General features: G+C 44.4%; 1 protein-coding gene across 4 annotated transcripts in view; it reads right to left on the reverse strand.

The window, feature by feature from the left end:
- Positions 1-19,481, reverse strand: part of SLC5A1 (solute carrier family 5 member 1) — a 53,128-nt gene that overhangs the window by 29,150 nt on the left and 4,497 nt on the right. For 2 of the 4 annotated variants that reach the window (XM_004283674.4, XM_049698050.1), the window contains exons 3-4: positions 1,247-1,351; positions 586-645 (exon numbers count right to left, since the gene is read on the reverse strand). In XM_004283674.4, the coding sequence (XP_004283722.1) occupies positions 586-645; positions 1,247-1,351 (165 nt within the window). Of the gene's footprint in view, positions 1-585; positions 646-1,246; positions 1,352-15,182; positions 15,487-19,481 lie in introns of those variants that run through there. The other 2 variants (XM_033412783.2, XM_049698049.1) reach the window with 2 other exon arrangements.

A 19,481-nucleotide genomic window follows, 5' to 3' on the forward strand; every position in this document is an offset into this window, starting at 1 on the left:
CTCCAGAAGATGCAGAGTCTGCCTGTGCCTCTTTCTTATTGATTTCAGCTCCTAATGTATAGACGTACACATGGTAGGTGCTCATTATATCTCAATGGACAGATGTTGCTAAAGCTCTCTTATGTAAAATGTCAGAGGTTTAGTCAAGAGACTGAGCATGCATTTGGTAGTTGAGTACCAGATGCATGCTCAGCGAACAAAGGCTGCTGATGTTTTTAAATAAAGGGAAAATATGGTACTTTTTCTCATGTTGCTTCTGTTCCAGGGGCCGAGGCAGACAGTTATGTATCATGTGCAAATGCACGACAGTGCCTTGCAAGTATTCACCCAGACCGAGGGGATGTGATGCTTTCAATGCTGAATAGAGTGAGGTTGCTTAGGAGGGCTTCCCAGAGGGACAAGTCGTGGCCAAGTGGATCTGTTGAATGCCCCTGAGAGCAGTCAGGAACTTTATAACCCAGGAAAGAGAGACAAGTCATAGGCTCTTATCCCAGAAAGTCTCCTCTGCCCTCCAGGAGGACCAAGTTCACACAGATATTTGCCAGCAGGAAATATATATTACATAATAACAGAGCAAATACTTACCCCTGCCTTAATGTAAATGGGGACAAACACCCAGCCCAGCAGAACCACCAAAAAAAGGGCCTGAAACCAAAAAAGAGGTGGAGTCAAACCAGGAGGAACCTTAGCCCATCCTGCTGCCTGCAGGGCTTGCAGCTGCTGCAGACCATCCACCCAGCATTTTCTCTTTGGGCTCTGGGCACAACTCCCTAAGTGGCCATCAGTGCTTGGAGAAGGACTTTGATGCCTGATTGGTCCACAGGAACAACAGTTGGGCAACAGTGTAGAGGAACCCGGGGGGCTACCCACTGACATCACAGCTCCTTTTGCCTCTTCCCTGGTTTACAGGAGTAAAATACCATTTAGAGAGCTTTAAAAATAAATAATAATAATAATAATGGAAATCTGGTGGTATTTCCAAACCTCTGATATGGCTGAAAGGGTACAGGAGGGGTTGACTTTTTAAAAGAAGAAAGAAACACTATCACCATCAAATCAGTGATTTCTCATGGTGGAAGGGGAGCAGGACCCTGGGGTTCCTGAAGCTGTGCCCCTCATCCATCTGTACTCCAAGGTGGCCCTGGGAGGTTCTCTAACATCTAGAACATCTCTGAGTATAGACTGAGCTGGCTGACAGCTAGAGATCATTCCAGCTCCAGGACACAGTGTCTCTGATGTTACTCACGTTCCATTCAAAGCCCCCAGTGGCGATGCCTGCAGCTGCTCCCGTTCCCGCCAGTCCCACAAAGTGGCCGCTTCCGATGTTACTGGCGAACAGAGAGGCTCCAATCTGGAAACACAAAGAGAAGGTCGGGTGAGGACTCCATGCTTCACCAGGACTCTCAGGGGTGGACCAAAGATAGAAGAGACATGACATCCAAGAGAAGGACAAGAAAGAGCAGAGGCCAGCCAGAAACTTGACTATGCTGGAGTCTGCCGGGACCACTGGTTCAGAAGGCAGATGTGAGGACTTGGGTAATAGCAAAGATAAAAAGGAGAGGACTGCGGAAGGAGTCGTGGGATGTATCCCCAAATCAGATCTCTGTGAGTCCTCTGTGAGCCCAATGCGCAAGAGTCAGGAAGGCATGGGAAGCTCCACAGCCCGACCGGCCTCCTCTGGAAGTCTCCCCAGCGGCGGAGGGCTCAGGAGCAGGACCTGTGCCATTCATCTCTGTGTCCCCCAGCACTCCTGACTTGGGACCTTGACCAATACAGGATCTCAGGAAATGTGGACAGTTTTTTTGAAAGAAATCATTTAAAAGGAAGCTTCTGGACGTCAGTTACTTGTCACTTGTCAAAGAAGGCAGGGCGTAGAGCCAATAATTTCCAAGTGACTCTTAGCTGTTAAATTCTGTAATCCCATGAGCTCCCAAGTAACAAGAGATGCTAATAATAACTCTCTAAGTCGATATAGTAGTTATTTTGGCCGCACCACGTGGCTTGTGGGATCTTAGCTCCCCAACCAGGGATCAAACGCAGGCCCCGGGCAGTGGAAGCATGGAATCCTAACCACTGGAACGCCATGGAATTCCCTCGATATAGTATTTTTATTTTTTTACAAAGGTCCTATGGATACATGCACAAAACACTGCATTTTCCAAAGATATACATATGTCTATAAACATAGGTTAGAAGACAAATTGGAAGGACATATGCTAAATACCCAAGAGTTGACGCCTGGGAGAGGAAAGGAGAATGGGATTTTTGAATAGGAGATGAAGGAGAAAGTATCAGGTGAAACCAGAGAGGGATTTTGAACTGACCAATCATGGTACCGTACCATCAACTCAACCACCTCTGAGGTCCAAGAGAACTCCAAAAAGTTCTAGAGCTCTTCTGTACCCAGGAGGAGAAGGCATAGCAACATTTGATGATCATCAAACTAGTATAATTATCCCCAGTCTTGCTGAGCAATTGGGGGAGGCTGGTAGTTATTTGTCTAATATCCCCAATATGGTTCAAATTTGGAACAAAACACATATTTCCCAAAAGGCAGATTACTCCAAGAAACTGTCCTAACTGTTCCTCGATATAAAACAGTGGGTGCTTAGTGCCATATGCTAAGTCAGAGGAGAGGGAGATCTCTGAAGGCCGGGCCAGGAGGTCTCCAGAATGATAAGGAGACAGTGGTGTAAGTGCCTTCATTCATTCACTCAACAAATATTAACTTAGCACCTACTCAGTGTGTTAAGTGCCATTCTAGACACTGGGGATTCTTGTATGAAAAGCACCACCAACAACAACAAAAAAGATCAGAGAGTAGTTAAGTGCTGTGAAGAGAATAGAGAAGGTGTGATAGATAGAGTGACTGCTTTAGTCTGGGAAAGGTCCCTCTGTGGGGTGACCTCTAAACTGAGATCAAGATGATAAAAGAAGTCAACCATGCTAAGATCAGAGGGAAAGCTTTCCAGCAAAGAAAAGACCACCCCCCCACACCCTCCCAAGTGAGAAGGTCATCATGGTTGGGAAGCAGAAAGAAGGCCAGAGTGGCTGGAGTGTGATGGGTGGTGTGAGATGAGGCTGGAAAGTTGGGAGGCGATACATCACGTAGGTCCTAGCAAGCCAGGATAGGAGAGTGGATTTTACTCTGTCTGATGGGAAGCCGCTGGAGGGTTTCAAGCAGGGGAGGGAAAGGATCTAACTAGTTTTTAAGTATTGCTCTCAAGTGTGTGGAGAGTGTATTGTTGGGGGCAAGAGAGAAAACAAAAAAACATGTGGGAGGCAGTTGCTGCCTGTAGGTAACAGGGGATAGCGGCTTGGTCTCAGGTGGTGGCAGTTGAGACAAAGACAAGCATAGAGATTGGGGTACATTTTAGAAACAAAGTTGATGAGCCCTGTTGATGTATCAGACGTGGGAAATGCGGGAAAGGGTAATCAACGGTAACCCCTAGATTCAGGACTTTAGTAACTGGGTGGACGTCATTCATTAAGAAGGGAAACTGTGTACTTTGATTATTGCTGCTTAAGAGTTTAATCTTTTGTTATCTGTACTTTAAAGTGTGTTGTGCAACATATGCATGCTTGCCTTTGTTAAAAGAATAGGACCCAGTAAGCTTTGCATAAAGAAGTAAATAACCATTGGCTCTGACCATAAGTGGAATTCTCATTGTGTAAAAATTCTATTGATCTAGACTGCATTTCATCCTCATTATAGCACAAACAGTAAAATGCTTTGTGATGCAGAAGAAGAAGGAGGAGGAGGAGGAGGAGGAGGAGGAGAAGGAGAAGGAGGAGGAGGAGAAGAAGGAGAAACTGAGAGGAAAGCAGGCTGTTTAAACACATCCACCTCCTTCCTCTCCTCACAGCTTGATGGGGATAAGAATTCACTTTTAATCAGGATTCCCTTCTGCATGTAGCCTGCCTGTCATTACACATTATCTTTTTTTTTTCATTTATCATCTCTCACTTGATAAATTATTAAGCCTAATGTTATACTATTAAGAGCATAATTACTAGTAATGATTAACTGCATTAGATTAACCTTAAGTTCAAGAATTTCTCTCCAAGATCCCCCCAAAGGGGGACAGTGGGCTTTAAGCAGTTGTAGGCTTTCCTGAGGCAGCCCTTCACCATCTGATGGAATGGGGGCCAGGGGAGCTTTGCGGGTATTAGTCCAGGTTCAGTTCATTTCTATCATGGTCACTACTGTTTTCCAGTCGCTCACCTTGGCCTCATCCGACCTCCCCCGCTTCGCCCCGTGACCTGCACTCAGTCATTTACAAAACCCTGGCTCTGCCTTCACAATGGCATAGGCAGCTAGCACTTTTTACATCGCCCTTGTACAGGCTGTCATTGCTTCTTAACAGGCTTCGAGGTGCTCTCCAGTCTCCCTCCACCCACATGACCTCTCCAAAGCACAACTCTGATCAAGTCACTTCCCTATTCAGAGACCCTTCCGGACCCCCAAATGAGCCTGCCAAGCAGTCTTTCCTGGCAGTTCCGGGTTTAAAGATGCAGTCCCAGGAATTCAGCAAGATTTCACACTAAAGTTCCCTCCAGTGAGAAGGCAGCATGAGCTTAAAAATTAAAGTTTGAATGCTCTCTTGCCCTCTTCCAATCTGGGTGATCATAACATCTGCAAGCCTCAATCTTCTCCCATGACAGGGTTGTGCAGGAGTCAAAGGAGATTATGAATCAGTAATGACACACTCAGCGGGCCCTCAATCAGTGTCCTTTCTTTCCTCCAAGAAGACAGTCACTTCACCCTCAAAGACAGTTCACAAGAGCTACAATGGACACTGTTATGGACTGAACTGTGTTCCTCCAAAATTTATATGTTGAAGTCCTAACCCTCAATGTGACTATATTTGGAGATTGGGTCTTTAGGGAGGAAATTAAGATTAAATTAGGTCATAAGGGTAAGGCCTAACCTAATACGACTGGTCCTTATAAGAAGAGGAAGAGACACCAGTTCTCTCTCTGTCTCCGTCTCTCTCTCTCTCACTGAATGTGCACAGAGAGAAGGCAGCCGTCCACAAGCCAGGAAGAGAGGTCTCACCAGAATCAACCCTGACAGCACCTTGATCTTGGATTTCTAACCTCTGGAACTGTGATAAAATAAATTTCTGTTGTGCAAGCCACTCAGTCTGTTGTGTTTTGCCATGGCAGCCCAAGCGGGCTAATACATACATACATCATTGCTTTATCACCTACACTCCTCTGACAGGTTTTCACACCACCCTTCCTCTCACTGGAGCTTGTTAACAATGCTTTCATCACTCTGACTTCCCAAAAGCCCTCTCTGTCCACACCTCACCCATGTTCATGTCCACTTGGGAATCATGCCCCATCTAGGGAGTGACCTATGAAGCATCTTGTCCTTCTCTGTAATTTCCTCCCACATTCCTTCTCAGTTCAGGATTTCAGACTTCCTCTGAAATGTTCCCAGCTTGACCTTGCTTCTGACTAACTTCTTTCCAGGCCTTCCTCATTCTCTGATGGGGCTCAAGAAGCCATTCCAAGTATTTAGATGGTTTGCTGTCACAGTGCAAAATGTACTGGGTCTGACCAAACCCAACAGGTTTCGCAGCATGGTAATTGGGGAAATAATGTAATGTCATTACATTACAAAGAGAAAAAGACTATGTTCTCCTTTGACTTTAGGGAATTCACAATCATACTTTACTGCCTAAATTTCCTATCCTAGATGGTTGGCAGGAGGGAAAAACCTAGGGAGAAATTAGAGAATCACAGAATCTTCCAGAACTGGATGGGCCCATAGATGTCACAGCTTGAATCCCCTCGGAAACACTCCCCCCCCGCCCCCCGCACCAAGTGAAGGTCAGCTTCTGGATGCGTGCCTCTAGTGACAGAGAATGCCCCACCTCACGAGGCAGCTGAATCCATAGTGGAACAACTCTAATGGTTGCAAAGTCCTCCTTTACCTTGAGCTTAAATCTCCCCATTTAGTCCTACTTGTGCCCTCTACAGTGCAACAGAACAAGTCAAATCTCTCTTCCACAAGCTAGTCTTTCCAGTATCTGAGGACAAGGGTTGTACCCACCCTCAAATCTTCTCCAGGCTAAGCTTCCTCTTCTCATGTGTCTGCTCCTCACTGGTGGCCCTTGTTGCTCTCTCTGTTGCCCTCAGCCCCACCTGTGTCCCCAAATAGGTCTCAGACCCTGGGCCTCTAGACCAGTCCAGACATGGGTTGTCCGGAGCTAAGCAGGCTGCCCTTCTTGACTTACCATCTGTTTTTAACATCATGTGGCTTCAAATACTTTTAAACCTGCCTCTCAGCCATGGGTCTTGGCAGTGCTGAGGACAAAGCCAGTCCCTCTTATTCCCATCACTGTCAGAGAATCTGCCTCTAAATTATCTGGACCATTTAACAAGAATAGATTTCCTCTCATTGCAATTTAGATTCCTGATAATGTGGTTTGCCTTAACAATACAGTGGCTCTATCACTTAAATTTTTTTCACTTCAATCCCTCCAGGGTTTGGCACAAATCTGATGTTTTCCCATGAGCCTTCTCTAAAGGGACAACCACTTAAACCACAAGGAAAACATCTGGCCAAATTCATTTCCCCATACCAACTATTAATGTCTGGAGTTGGAAGCTAGCAGGGACTGCATCTACCTCTCAAACCAAAGGCAGACAACAGTCCATCTAGTGATCGCTCCTTCAGTGCTTAACTCAGCCCTAGAAATGGGCTCCCTAAACCAAGCTACTCACAGAGTGCTCTGCGGGCCAGAAGCACTGGCTTCACCCGGGAGCTTAGGAGAGCTACGAGTGCTCAGTCCCCACCCCACACCTACTGAATCAGAGAAGTAAGGGTAGTTCTTACACACAGTGAAGTTTGAGAAACCTGCCCTAGACTGCACTGAAAGTCACTGTTCCTCCTTAAACTTGTTTTGACCTCTCTTTGGGAGCAGAAGCCAGCGACTAACTACAAACTTGGGATGCTAAGATGAGAACAAAAAGTTTGGGGTGAAAGAGGCTCTCTCTCCAAAATCCCCTACTGAACTTCCGGAGTTTACCATGGCATTTGGGCCACCCAGTGGGAGACACTGTCACTTCTCTACATGCCAACATATAGCACATGGACTGAAACAAGCTTTGACCAGTCTCACTGGTGAACCCCAGACCCGGCAGGCTCAGTTAAATAAAGACTTCCCAAGTATCCTCATGCCATAGCAAAGTTACTGAGACATTTCATATGGAAGTCTACAGAAGCCACTTAAAGGCTTTGTGGGAAATCCTTCCACAATTTGTCTCCTCAAGAGAGGGGGTTATAAGAGTTCCCAGAGGATGACCTCAACCACCAGAGTCAATAAATATTGCCGACTGGAGGGCTCCTCTGCCCTGCCATGGCATGAAAATGGGAAGAGGAATTACAGGCTCTCAAGGGTCTCTGCAATCTAGCCTCATCCTCCTTCTCCAATCCCAGCAGCCCCTCCACACTCTTCCAAGTCCTGTATGCTCTAGCTAAATCACACAGACCCAGCCTCCTGGATATGCCCTGTGCTTTCCTACCTCCTGCTTTTGTTTACACCATTTCCTTCTGCTTGGAACTCCCTCTCCATCAAGCTCTACCTGCAAAAACACTGTCCCAGTGACCAAAGGGAAACCCAGTCCCATCTCTCTGCTGACACCTTCCAGAACCAATCTCTTCCTCCTCTGACCTCTTACCCCACCTGTCGTCTGTTGCACTCTCCTGGTGCCTGTCAGGCCCTATTTTGGTAACTGCTTCCGGACAAGTGTTGTCCCCCAAATATCCTCTAGCTCTTGAAGAGCATTTCTGCTTCCACTTAGCATAGGACCTTTCTTGCACATGGCAAGCACTCAGTGAAAGTCTGCTGAGTGAGTGAGTGAGTGGGTGGGTGAGTGACAGCAAATCCTTGGAGTCTCCTCTTGGGGAAATGACAGGAACCATGGTGACCAAATGCCTTTGAGTTGCATTTATTCCCACTGGCTGCATGGAGTCGGGACTCTTAATGCGGACATGCCAAGGACGGCTCTCTCCTGAGGAAGAGCAATAAACCTGTCCTGCCAGGCCCACACGGGGCCCGTTAAAGACAGTGGGGCTGACTAGAAACTCTAAACTGCTCTGAGATGTCAAAAGGGTGACCTGTAAGCTCAGTGTTAGTGAGACCAAGACCTCAAGGGGAATCTGACCTTGAGGGTTAGTCTATCAAATAGGCAAAAAATTTTAAGTGATAATATTTGGTATTGGCAAGTAAATAGTCTCTCCCACATAGTTCTGATAGAAATGTAATTCTGGAAAGCAGTTTGTTGGCACAAATCCAAAGATCATCTCCTTCCACCATACGATCCTACTTTTAGTATTCTATCTTAAGAAATTATCAGAGATGCAGAGAAAGTCTTATATGTAAGGATTTTCTTAGTATGTTCAATGCTACCTTATTTACAATACAGGAAAGTTGGAAACAACATCAATGACCAACAATAGGAAAACCACTGGATAAATTAAGGTACATACTTAGGATGAAATATTACACTGCCTTTAAAATTATAGCTTTGAAGAATTTGTTATGAGGAGATGATTGTGACAAAAATGTCAAATAAAAAAACATACAAAGTTATATACCATATGACCCCCAAATTTTTAAAGATAGATAGATAGATATAGAGAGATATCCAAATTAAACAGTGATTATCTCTGGAAAAAAAAACACTAAGTGTGTTTTTGTATTTTTCTAAATTTCCCACAATGAGTTTGTGTAATTTTATAATCAGAACACAATTCTTTAATACCTTTAACAATAAAGGGCAACAATTCCAGGGTGGTCTCAGATTAACTTGTAGAGCCTGAAGTCTTAGAACAAAGCATGCAGGGAAGTTATGTATTTGTTTTTGGGGTTGTAGAAAAAGACATGAAAATATCATTGAATGCTAATTGAAAACTATGTTTTATATGACATAAAATAGAAAATAGGAAATATATGGGAAAGCCTATTACTTGCCAACACTCAGTCATCTGATGTTAGAGCAGGGATTACCTTGGAAATAATTAAGGTCAACCCTATTCTTTCAAGTGAAAACAAAATTAAAGCCCAGAGGAAGAAAGTGATTCAAGTTTACACATTCATTTTTTCTTTACTTCCGCACCCTTAGCAAAGTAAGATAGTATGTGAACACTCAGGACCACGAGCTGAAGAGTCAAGAATTGCCTAAAGCAACAGACAATGGCTCTGTGTGTGTTCCTAGATTTACCATCAGAGGTAGCCACTGGACTGAAAAAAGAGTGCCCTGTATATGCCTTGAAAGCATAGTTAAACGGTGTGCCTGCCCCCCACCCCACCTTCTTCCCCTCCTATTAAGCACACTGAGAGGCTTCCCACCCAGTTCTAATCTTGGTCCAGTGGTTAGAACTCTGCGCTCTCACTGCCGAGGGCCCAGCTTCAATCCCTGGTAGGGGAACTAAGATCCCACAAGCCATGCAGTACGGCCAAAGAAAAAAAATTCTTGGCTCTGCCAGGACAAATTATGTGACCTTGAGCAAGTCATATTACTACCCTGAGCCTCAGTTTTCTCCACTATAAACTGAGGATAAGAATCCTTCTTAGCCTATTTCACAAGGGTGTTCTCTGGCTTAAATGAAGTGACACGTGAGAAATCTTTAGGAAAGTTTTACCCCACAAAGCCATACTAATCAGAAGAAATATTAATGATGCTTTTACATAGCCCGTGTTTTGATGGAGTTCCCTGAATTTCCTTAGACAGAGTGGTCATTTTCTCTTGGAGGGAGCAAGATCTTCATAGCTCAAATGGAAAATACACTCAGCTAATTTCGGGGAACCACTTTCTTTGTTAACGGATCATATAACACCCAGAATGTCCAGAGCTCTGGAGATGGCTTCCTGTTCTCAGCTTCTGACTTTCCTTTAAGGAATGCTACCAGGATATCTCAGGGCCTCCTCTCCACTACTCTGGGCTGTGCTGGATGCCTCCCTCGAGATATCCTCAGACAGTGGTTCTCAAACTTTGGCATGCACCACAATCTAGACTCAAAATACAGGATGTCCACTTAAATCTGAATTTCAGATAAAAGAATACATTTTTTAGTAAAAGTATGTGCCAATATTGAGTGATACATACTTATACTAAAAAATCATTCACTGTCTGAAATTCAGAGTTAACTGGCCAGCCAGTATTTTTATTTGCTAAATCTGGCAACCCTAGTCAGAATCACCTGGAAGATTTGCTAAACCACAGATGGCTGAGCCCCATCCCCTCAAGTTTCTGATACACTGGTCGAGGTTGGGGTTGGAAATTTTGCATTTCTAACAAGAACCCAAGTTTTTTTTTTTTTTTTTTGCTGCTGCTGCTGCGGATACCACACTTTGAGAGCTCCGTCCTAGGAGAATAAGAAAGGGAGAGAGGATGACTAACTTACAGTGCCTCCTTGGAGGCCAAGTGTTGGGCCAGGCACTTCATTCACCTTATCTGATCATGCTCACAACAGTCTGTGAAGTGCATATTGTTCTCATCTTCATTTTACAGGTAAGAAGTCTGAGGACAAGAGCAGTGACGTGATTTGCCCAAGGTCCCACAGCCCAATGTGACTTCTGTCCAAAGGACAGAAGAAGAGGCCAGAGCACCACACTGTCTTTCCCCCTTCCTCCCCAGACATTCCCTTCTGAACTTCCCTGAAGGGGCACAATGCAGTCAGACCCCCCAGCCCACCTCATTGACTCATTGTAAATTCAGGAACAGCATGTGTGTGTCTGCATCACACTTGTATTTCGATACTTCCCTCATCCTCTGGGGAACTGGTCTTTAATCTAAATTAACATCTTGGGTCAGGTGGTGGTGGTGGGATGAATTGGGAGATTGGGATTGACATATATACACCAGTATGTATAAAATAGATAACTAATAAGAACATGCTGTATAAAAAAATAAAATAGAATAAAATTCAAAAAAATAAAATAAAATAATTTTAAAGACTCCAAAGAGTTTATGAGGATTATATCTATCTATATTTATATTGGAGATATAAAATGAGAAATTGAAAGAATATGTATTTGTGAAATCATTTAAAATAACAATAATAGACTTATTATATGTTAACAAAAAATAACATGTATTAATAAAAAGTGACTCTATTTTCCAAACTAAAAATAAATAAGTTGATTAATTAACATCTTGGTTCCCTTAGTAAGGAATCTTTTCACAGGGGAAGTTTGAAAAGGTTTAATCTTTGACCCTTGCCATCTCGTAGGGATGACATTTCCTGGATTGGGACAGAAGAGAAGGTGGGGCTTACATATTCAGGCTACTTAATTTTGGAGACTCGTAAATATTTAGACACAGGCGTTCTCCAGAGTCATCATAATCTCTGTTTACCCTATGTCAACTCAAAATGGACAATGGTGGCCTTTCACTTATTTTCTTCATGAACTCTCTCTTTGCCCCAACAACCAAAGGGGCGTGAAATCAGGAAACGACTGCCAAAGCTGGCATCTTCCCACAGGCTGTTGGCACAAAAGGGGGGTGAGGTCTTCTGTTGGCATTTATAGGTCAAGGAGGCTGAAGACCAACCCTCTCACCAGCTCAGACGGGCTCATCCTTGGGATCATCAACAACTCAGGGTCGCTCACCTGAAGGGCCTGATCAATATGCATGGTCTCTCCCCTATGCTGGCCCTCTTTCAGGTCCCAAGTATCCCAAGCTCCTCCTCACCTCAGGCCTTTGACAATTCTGTTCCTTCTGCTTGGATCGCTCTTCCCCCAGTCTTCACATGGCTGCCTCCTTCTCATCTTTCAGAGCTCAACCTAAATGCCCAATCCTCAGAAAGGCCTTCCCTGATCCTCTTATGTACAAAAAGATTCAAACACATTTCCTTCTTAACCCTCACCACTATTTGTAATTTCAGATACATTTTGTAAGAATGTGTGTCACACACACATACACAAACACACACACACACACACACACACAAATATATGCCAGCACCTAACACAGAATGTGGCACATAGAAGGTAATCAATATGTAAATGTAGAATGAAATAATAGCAATGCATATATGGATAAATGATTGAATTCACACTTTAAGAAGGAGCATCTGGGGACTTCCCTGGTGGTCCAGTGGCTAAGGCTCCGCGCCTCCAATGCAGGAGGCCTGGGTTAGATCCCTCGTCAGGGAACTAGATCCCACATGCTGCAACTAAGAGTTCGCGTGCTGCAACTAAAGATCCCGCGTGCCTCAATGAAGATCCCGCCTGTAGCACTGAAGATCCCGCGTGCCGCAACTAAGACCTGGAGCAGCTAAATAAATAAATAAATAAAAAGAAGGAGGATCTGGAGATGAGATACAATAATAAGGACAATGATGATGATGATGATAAGAATGTCCAACTTGGGTAGTACTAACTGTATACTATTCTAAGAGATTTACATGTATTAACTACTTTAATCCTCAAAACAACCCTGTGAGGTAGGTGCTATGACCTCTATTTTGAAGTTGAGGAAACTGAGTCAGGAGAGGGTAAGTAACTCAGCCAAGGCCACAGAGATAGGAATGGATGGAACTGGGGTTAAGACCAAGGCAGCCTGGATCCAGAACCTATGCTCTTAACCCCAACTCCAAATCACCTCCCTTGCATACAGTTTATCCAGAACAAACATATAGCTGTAGCCAACTCAAAATGTGCCATGCCACTAGTAGACAGGGAAAGCCCAGACACATTTCTAACATGAACAATCCAAAGACTTCATCATGGCTGATAGTTTCAGCACTCTTCTGACCTCAACCAACTAGAGATATTGATTATAAATGGCTGATAGTTTCAGCACTCTTCTGACCTCAACCAACTAGAGATATTGATTATAACTTACTTTTCCCTTTCTCTGTTGGCAGAATTGCTAGTGTGTTAGAGAATGTTGGGAAGACAGCCAGAGGGAAAGGAGAAGCCAGGAGCTTAGGTACAAACTAGATGACAGGAACTTGGCTACACACAGTCAACTGAGGCCGCGGAACACAAAGGATACATGGGATGGTGAGTGCCTGTGCATGAATCAGAGAAACTCCTCAAAGGAAACCAAGCCTTGAAGAATTGGAGGGAAATGGGTCCACCAAAGAGAGAGAGGGAAGGATGAGGGGGAGAGAGCAAGAGGAGGAGGAAGGCAGGGGGGAGGAAGAGGAGGAGAAGGAAGAGAAGAAAGAGGAGGAGGAAGAGAAAGAACTGGTCCTTCGAGAGTAAGGCAGTCACTGGCATGCTAAGCAAAAAACTCTCACCACAAATGAGACACAGATATATGGGAACTGACAAGGTTTGCAAAATCTTGACTTAAACTGAGAGAAGCCAAATGTTTGAGAGAGTGAGGAAGCATGGCCACACCAGACTTTACCAAGGAGTCCAATCTGGGCTGAAATCAGGCACCCTAATTAGGGCCAGGCTTGGTTTTCCAGTTTTACTACCATGAGCCAAGAAAAAAAAAAAAAACCTAAAGGAAAAAAATGTTCTGTGTACATAGGAACAGAAACGTGGAGCACTGCTGGAAGCAGCCTTTCACTTGGACTCAGCATCCTCCTAATCTCCTGAATTCTTTCCACCACCTACACAGTGTAGTCACTGCACCAGAGAGCAGAATGCAGGCTGAAGGCTCAGGTGACATTGACAAAGGGATCCAGTATGAGGGTCTGGGGACATATCCCTCTTCTCCCTCTCATTCCTTTAATTCAGCACATACTAGATGCAAGGCCCTGGACTAGGTGGTGGAAGAGATTTAAAAAAAAAAAAAAAGATTAAGAAAAACACAGGCTCAACCCTGGGACAAATGAAAGCACACACAGCTACATGCAATCAGAGCAGGAAGACAGGGCCACCTGGACTTGGCAGTCACCCGGTCTTATGAAGGTCAAGTACTTGTCTGTCTCCCATCTCACATCTTCCCAACCCTTGCTCCCTTGGTGAGCTCTCTGCCTCTCCTATGTCCATTCGCCTTGTTCCTGCTCTTCCTCTCTTATTCATGAGTTCTCACCTAGGTATTAGGCCTGCCAGGCTGTTCCAGGCCTCCCGGTGGCCACTCCAGTAGCATCCTAAGTGACTGAACTTTGATCTGATCATTAGGTTTTAGAGACTTAATCAGATACATTTTACTCAAAAGAGTCTAAGAAGTATGAGAAGCTGTCCTCTTTCCTCAGAGAAAATTTCCATCAGGGTCTATGGTCAAACCTAAATGAAAGATTGTCTTGGTTTTCAGAGAAACCTGTAGACTGTACCTATAGATCTCATAAATTTCCATCTCAAAGGATAAGGAAAAAGAGACCTGAGTAACCAGAAGAACAGGGAGAACCCTAGCTCTACTGTTATCTTGTGTGAACTTGGGCAACCCATGGGGTTAATCGTCATTCTTGCTGGATCACTGAGGATTCAATCAGATAGATGATTGAAAAAAGAACAAGAGCTAAACCTGAGAATTTGTGTGCCAGGTTCTGTTCTGAGACTGAGTGTGCATCCTCAAAACAACCTCAAGTAAGTACTGTTATCTCTGTTATAAGAAAACAAATGTAAGGCACACAGATGTTTAGTAACTCAAACAGGGTCACACAGCTAGTAAGGGGCAGAGGCTGCATTTGAACCCAAGCAGCCTGGCCCAGACCTGAACAAGAGGTCAACAAACTAGAGTCTACGGGCCCAATCTGGCCATCCTCCTGTTTTTATAAATAGAGTTTTACTGGAACACATCCATGCCCATCTATCTATGTATTGTCCATGGCTGCTTTCATGCTACAGCAGCAGAGTTTAGTAGTTGTGACAGAGATATTTACTTTGTGGGCCTCTGCAAAGAAAGTTTGTCAACCCGTGACCTAAACCACTGTGATATACTCCTCTCTGATGATTCTTTAATAGTAAAGGAAGGAAAGAAACTGTGGCTATTGAGAGACACACAGCCATCACATTTCCACTGGCAATGGACTGGCTCGCATGTACACACCCATTTCCTCCATGCTTGTTCCTTCCTCTGTGGTGTGAAATCTCAGCATTTTAGTCCTGGAAGAGGCTTTGAGATCTCAGTCTTACTGTTTCCCACACTGAGAAGACTCTCTGAGACTCAGAGAGGCTGATGATTTGCCTGACGTCACAAATCTAGGACAAAGCAAGTCCTCTGGCTCCTTGTGAGGTCCCCACTCCCTTTAGAATACTTACTTCTGAAGTGTTTGAAAATGCCTTGGGGGTTGTTGAAGGGTTGGCTCAGCCCTGTTGTACTCGCTGCTCCCATGGACCTGGCTCTGCCAGTGGTCCTGGCTGGTGTGACCAAACTCTCTTCCAAAACAAAAGTTCTCCGTGGGGCTGTGTACCTGGGGCTCTATCTCTCTAAGTAATTTCTGCTGCCACTAGCCAAGGCATGGAGAATTTCCCCTTCAAAGCTCACTTTCCTGCTTTCACGTCTCCCACATCCTCAAAGAATCATTATAGCACAGCACCCAGGCAGCTGTTCATCAAAGGCACCCAACCATGGTGCCAGCCCACAATTACATAAGGTTTCATTTCACTCACAAGGTTTCGTGTTTCTCAGTTGGCTTGGCTTGCCTCAATGTGACTCAGGTTTCTGGGGCCCTCCCTGCCTGGCCCTCTTTGTGAGTTGACCTTCCTTTACCCAGCCCTGGAGTCCTTGCTCCTCCTCCCAATGGTCCCTCACTTTTATCCCTAGGCCAAGCACAAACTATTTCTCCCTCTTGGCCTCATTAACTTTTTAAGAACGGGGTCCTTTTCTAGAGTGCCTGGATCTCCACCTGTTACAGGTCACAACTGCCACATTCAAAGTCACTGAAGCCCCCAGGAATGCCCCCCAACTGGCGTCTCCTTTATCCAATCTTCTTTCAGATTTTATGAGCTCTGATTTCCACCTGCTTTTCTCATGGGTGACTATCCAAGCCCTCGGGGCCTCAGGTGTATCAATCCAAGGTCAATACAAGTCCTTTCCTCCTAAAAATCCCCTGGGACTATCCTTCCGAAGTTTCTCTGGTTGCTCACACATCCTACAGCACAAAGCAACAGTGCTAAAGGCAGATGAAGGAGGCAAAGTGTCCCCTTGGAGGCCAAGAGAAATGTCAGCTCCAAGAGCCTGTGGCCCCTGTGATGTCCTCCTTGGGCCAGCACATTTGAGGACAGATATTCTGGTTATAAACTTATAGACCGAAGACAGGCTTAAACTGACTTTGTATTTTAATCCAAAGGGAAATTTAGAAGCATAGTTTTGTGAATTCCCTGGCAGTCCAGTGGTTAAGACTCTGCGCTTCCACTGCAGGGGACACGGGTTCTATCCCTGGTCAGGGAACTACCATCCCGCATGCCCCGCGGCCAAAAAAAAAAAAAAAAAAAAGAAAGAAAATACAGAATGTCTTGGCAGGCCCCAATTATCTGCACTACCTATTCAGGTATTTTCCTCTGAATGCCCACCCAGAAGGATCCCCTCCAGCCTGGCCAACATTAGCACAATGGCCTGAGCGAGGACAAGGACGGCTGGGAGAGGCACGCATCCACCCAAGAGAGGTCCCCAAACCTCTCCTCCCCACCAGGGTGTGGGTCCCTCAAATGTCCCTAAAACCTTGGGGGGGGGGTGCCCCATATTTCCCACACACGTGCTTCTCCTTTGCACCCAGAAGTGCAATTGAACTGGTCAAACCACATGTTCCAATTTGGGGACTGCAGAAGGCAGCCGTATCCATTTAAAAAAAAAAAGAAAGAAATATATTCTTTCTGAAATATAGTTTTGATGCAGTTTAAACTATTTTTCAATTTTGGAGAGAAAGTAGTTTGATTTGCATTTTCTTGCATGCCTTGTTGTTCTTTCAAGTGTGTACTACAATAGTTTTAAAATCATTTTAAATTTTAGAATGGAAATCATCATGCTTATTTTTCTTCTAAATTAGCAGTTTTTAAATTTTGTAAGTCAGCAGAACCTTGCCCTCAAACAAAATCTTAGCAGATTCCCCTCATATAAAATAAATAAAAGACGGGTTGCTGGGAAGGAGAGTGAGGGCAGCCCCTGAGGCATTTCTACAGCGCTTAAGAGTTGTAGTGAACATATTTTTAAAGACTGCTACCGGGGAGGGGGAAGGGTAAGCTGGGACGAAGTGAGAAATAGCACTGACATATATACACTACCAAATGTAAAATAGATGGCTAGTGGGAAGCAGCTGCATAGCACAGGGAGATCAGTTCAGTGCTTTGTGACCACCTAGAGGGGTGGGATAGGGAGGGTGGGAGGGAGATGCAAGAGGGAGGGGATATGAGGATATATGTATACATATAGCTGATTCACTTTGTTATACAGCAGAAACGAACACAACATTGTAAAGCAATTATACTCCAATAAAGATGTAAAAAAAATAAAAGATAAAAACTACTACCTTAGAATATAACCATACTTTACTGAATCAAAAACACCAACTATTGTAAGACATACCACGGAGCACAAAGAAGAAAAAACATTGCCACTTAAAGTATGGCATGCCACTAACTGTCAGACACAGTCAATCTCAGAACTGTAAAAATGCGGTCAATGTGTAGCTGGAATTGATGACTTACAGTAGTATAAATAAATTACATATAAATCGTGTTCATATACTCACACAATGTGAAAGTTAAATTTAAGTGATGTGGTAGCAATATCTTCACATAAATGCTAGCTTCCATTTACTGGGCACCAGACAAGTGCCAGCTGGGGCGTTGCCCTGACACTTTTTTTTTTTTTTAACATCTTTATTGGAGTATAATTGCTTTGCAATGGTATGTTAGTTTCTGCTTTATAACAAAGTGAATCAGTTATACATATACATATGTTCCCACATCTCTTCCCTCTTGCGTCTCCCTCCCTCCCACCCTCCCTATCCCACCCCTCTAGGTGGTCACAAACCACCAAGCTGATCTCCCTGTGCTATGCGGCTGCTTCCCACTAGCTATCTATTTTACGTTTGGTAGTGTATATATGTCCATGCCACTCTCTCTCTTTGTCACAGCTTACCCTTCCCCCTCCTCATATCCTCAAGTCCATTCTCTAGTAGGTCTGTGAACATTAACAAATGGAAGGAAGGTTAAGAGCGTCAGGGCATCTTAGGGGTAAGATGCCCTGACGCTCTTAACCTTCCTTCCATTTGTTAATGTCCCCATTTACTGAGCACCTGCCAAGCACAGTGTTGAGTGCTGCACATGCATAATCTCATTTAATCCTGACAAGAACCCTCCAAAGTACATATTATTCTCCTATTTTATAGAGGGAGGAACTGAAGCTCAGGGAAGTTCAGTGACTTCCCCAAGGTCATACAACTAGTAAATGAGGCAGGTCAGATGAGCTGACTTCAAAGCCCATACTCATTCTACTCTAGAATTTTCTAGAATTAGAGCATTTTCAGAGTTGGGAGGGACTTAGAGGTCATTGTATCCCCATTCAAGAATCCCCCTTGCCAGGATCCCTAATAGATGTTGATATTCTCGGTAAATCTGACCATATAGGGAAGAGTCTACCCAAACCAGTGATTATCAAGCCTGCCTGATCATCAAAAGCACCTGGTAAGCTTTTTTTAAATGCAGATTCTTGGGGCCCTCTTCCAAGGTTTTTTCATCTAGTAGGTCTGGAGTGAGGCTCAGGAATCTGTATTTTTAGAAAGCACATCCAGGTGACTCAGATACACGGGCAGGTTTATGAACCATTAATGTAATCTCGTGAAACCTTAGATGGAAACTGTTGTTGGAGGAAGAAAAGTCAAATTTCAGCCTCATCAAGGAAACAGGGACTTCTGCACAAAAGCGGAATGATGTCATGTTTCTCTGTTGGTTAGAATAATCCGAGACATGAGTAAGGAAAACAACACCCACCGGAAACCCCACATTATCTGTTTTGGGTGGGGCTAATCCTCTCATCACCCAACTCTCAGCCCAGATCCAAACCCAGGTGCCATCAGGAAGAAAGACATCATCACTGGTTAAGATGTGATGTGTTCCCAGGCCTAGCCCAAAATGTATATCTCCTACGGGTGGTTCTGCCCCATGCCTCTGCCTTCTTGTTGGCTTCTCCAAGACCCAGAGATTGGAAGCTAAGGCCTTATCCCCAATAAATCAGCCCTAGAAAATTTACATGAAGAGATATGAGTTTCCTGTTAAAGAGGGAGGAAGGAAGAGAAAAGAGGTCAGGATGCAAACCAAGGCTGGATAAACATCCTGGATGGCAGGCTTACTCTTGGGGGGCATTGAAGCATTAGATGGGGTGGGGATACACTGGTTTCTTAACAACTAAAGTAAACTTCAAGGTCCTATTCAGTTTTCTAATTCAGAAAATCTCAAGTCCACTGAGATTTCATGCCAGCCTTGGCTGTGAAATCTGTACAGCAGCACTGTCCAATAGAACTTTCTAAAATGATGGAAATGTTCTAGATCTGCAGTGTCCAATATGGTGGCTACCATCTACATGTAGCTATTAAGCACTTGAAATATGGCTAGTGTGAC

Source organism: Orcinus orca, chromosome 15, assembly GCF_937001465.1.
Source record: "Orcinus orca chromosome 15, mOrcOrc1.1, whole genome shotgun sequence".
NCBI classification, from domain to species: Eukaryota; Metazoa; Chordata; class Mammalia; order Artiodactyla; family Delphinidae; genus Orcinus; species Orcinus orca.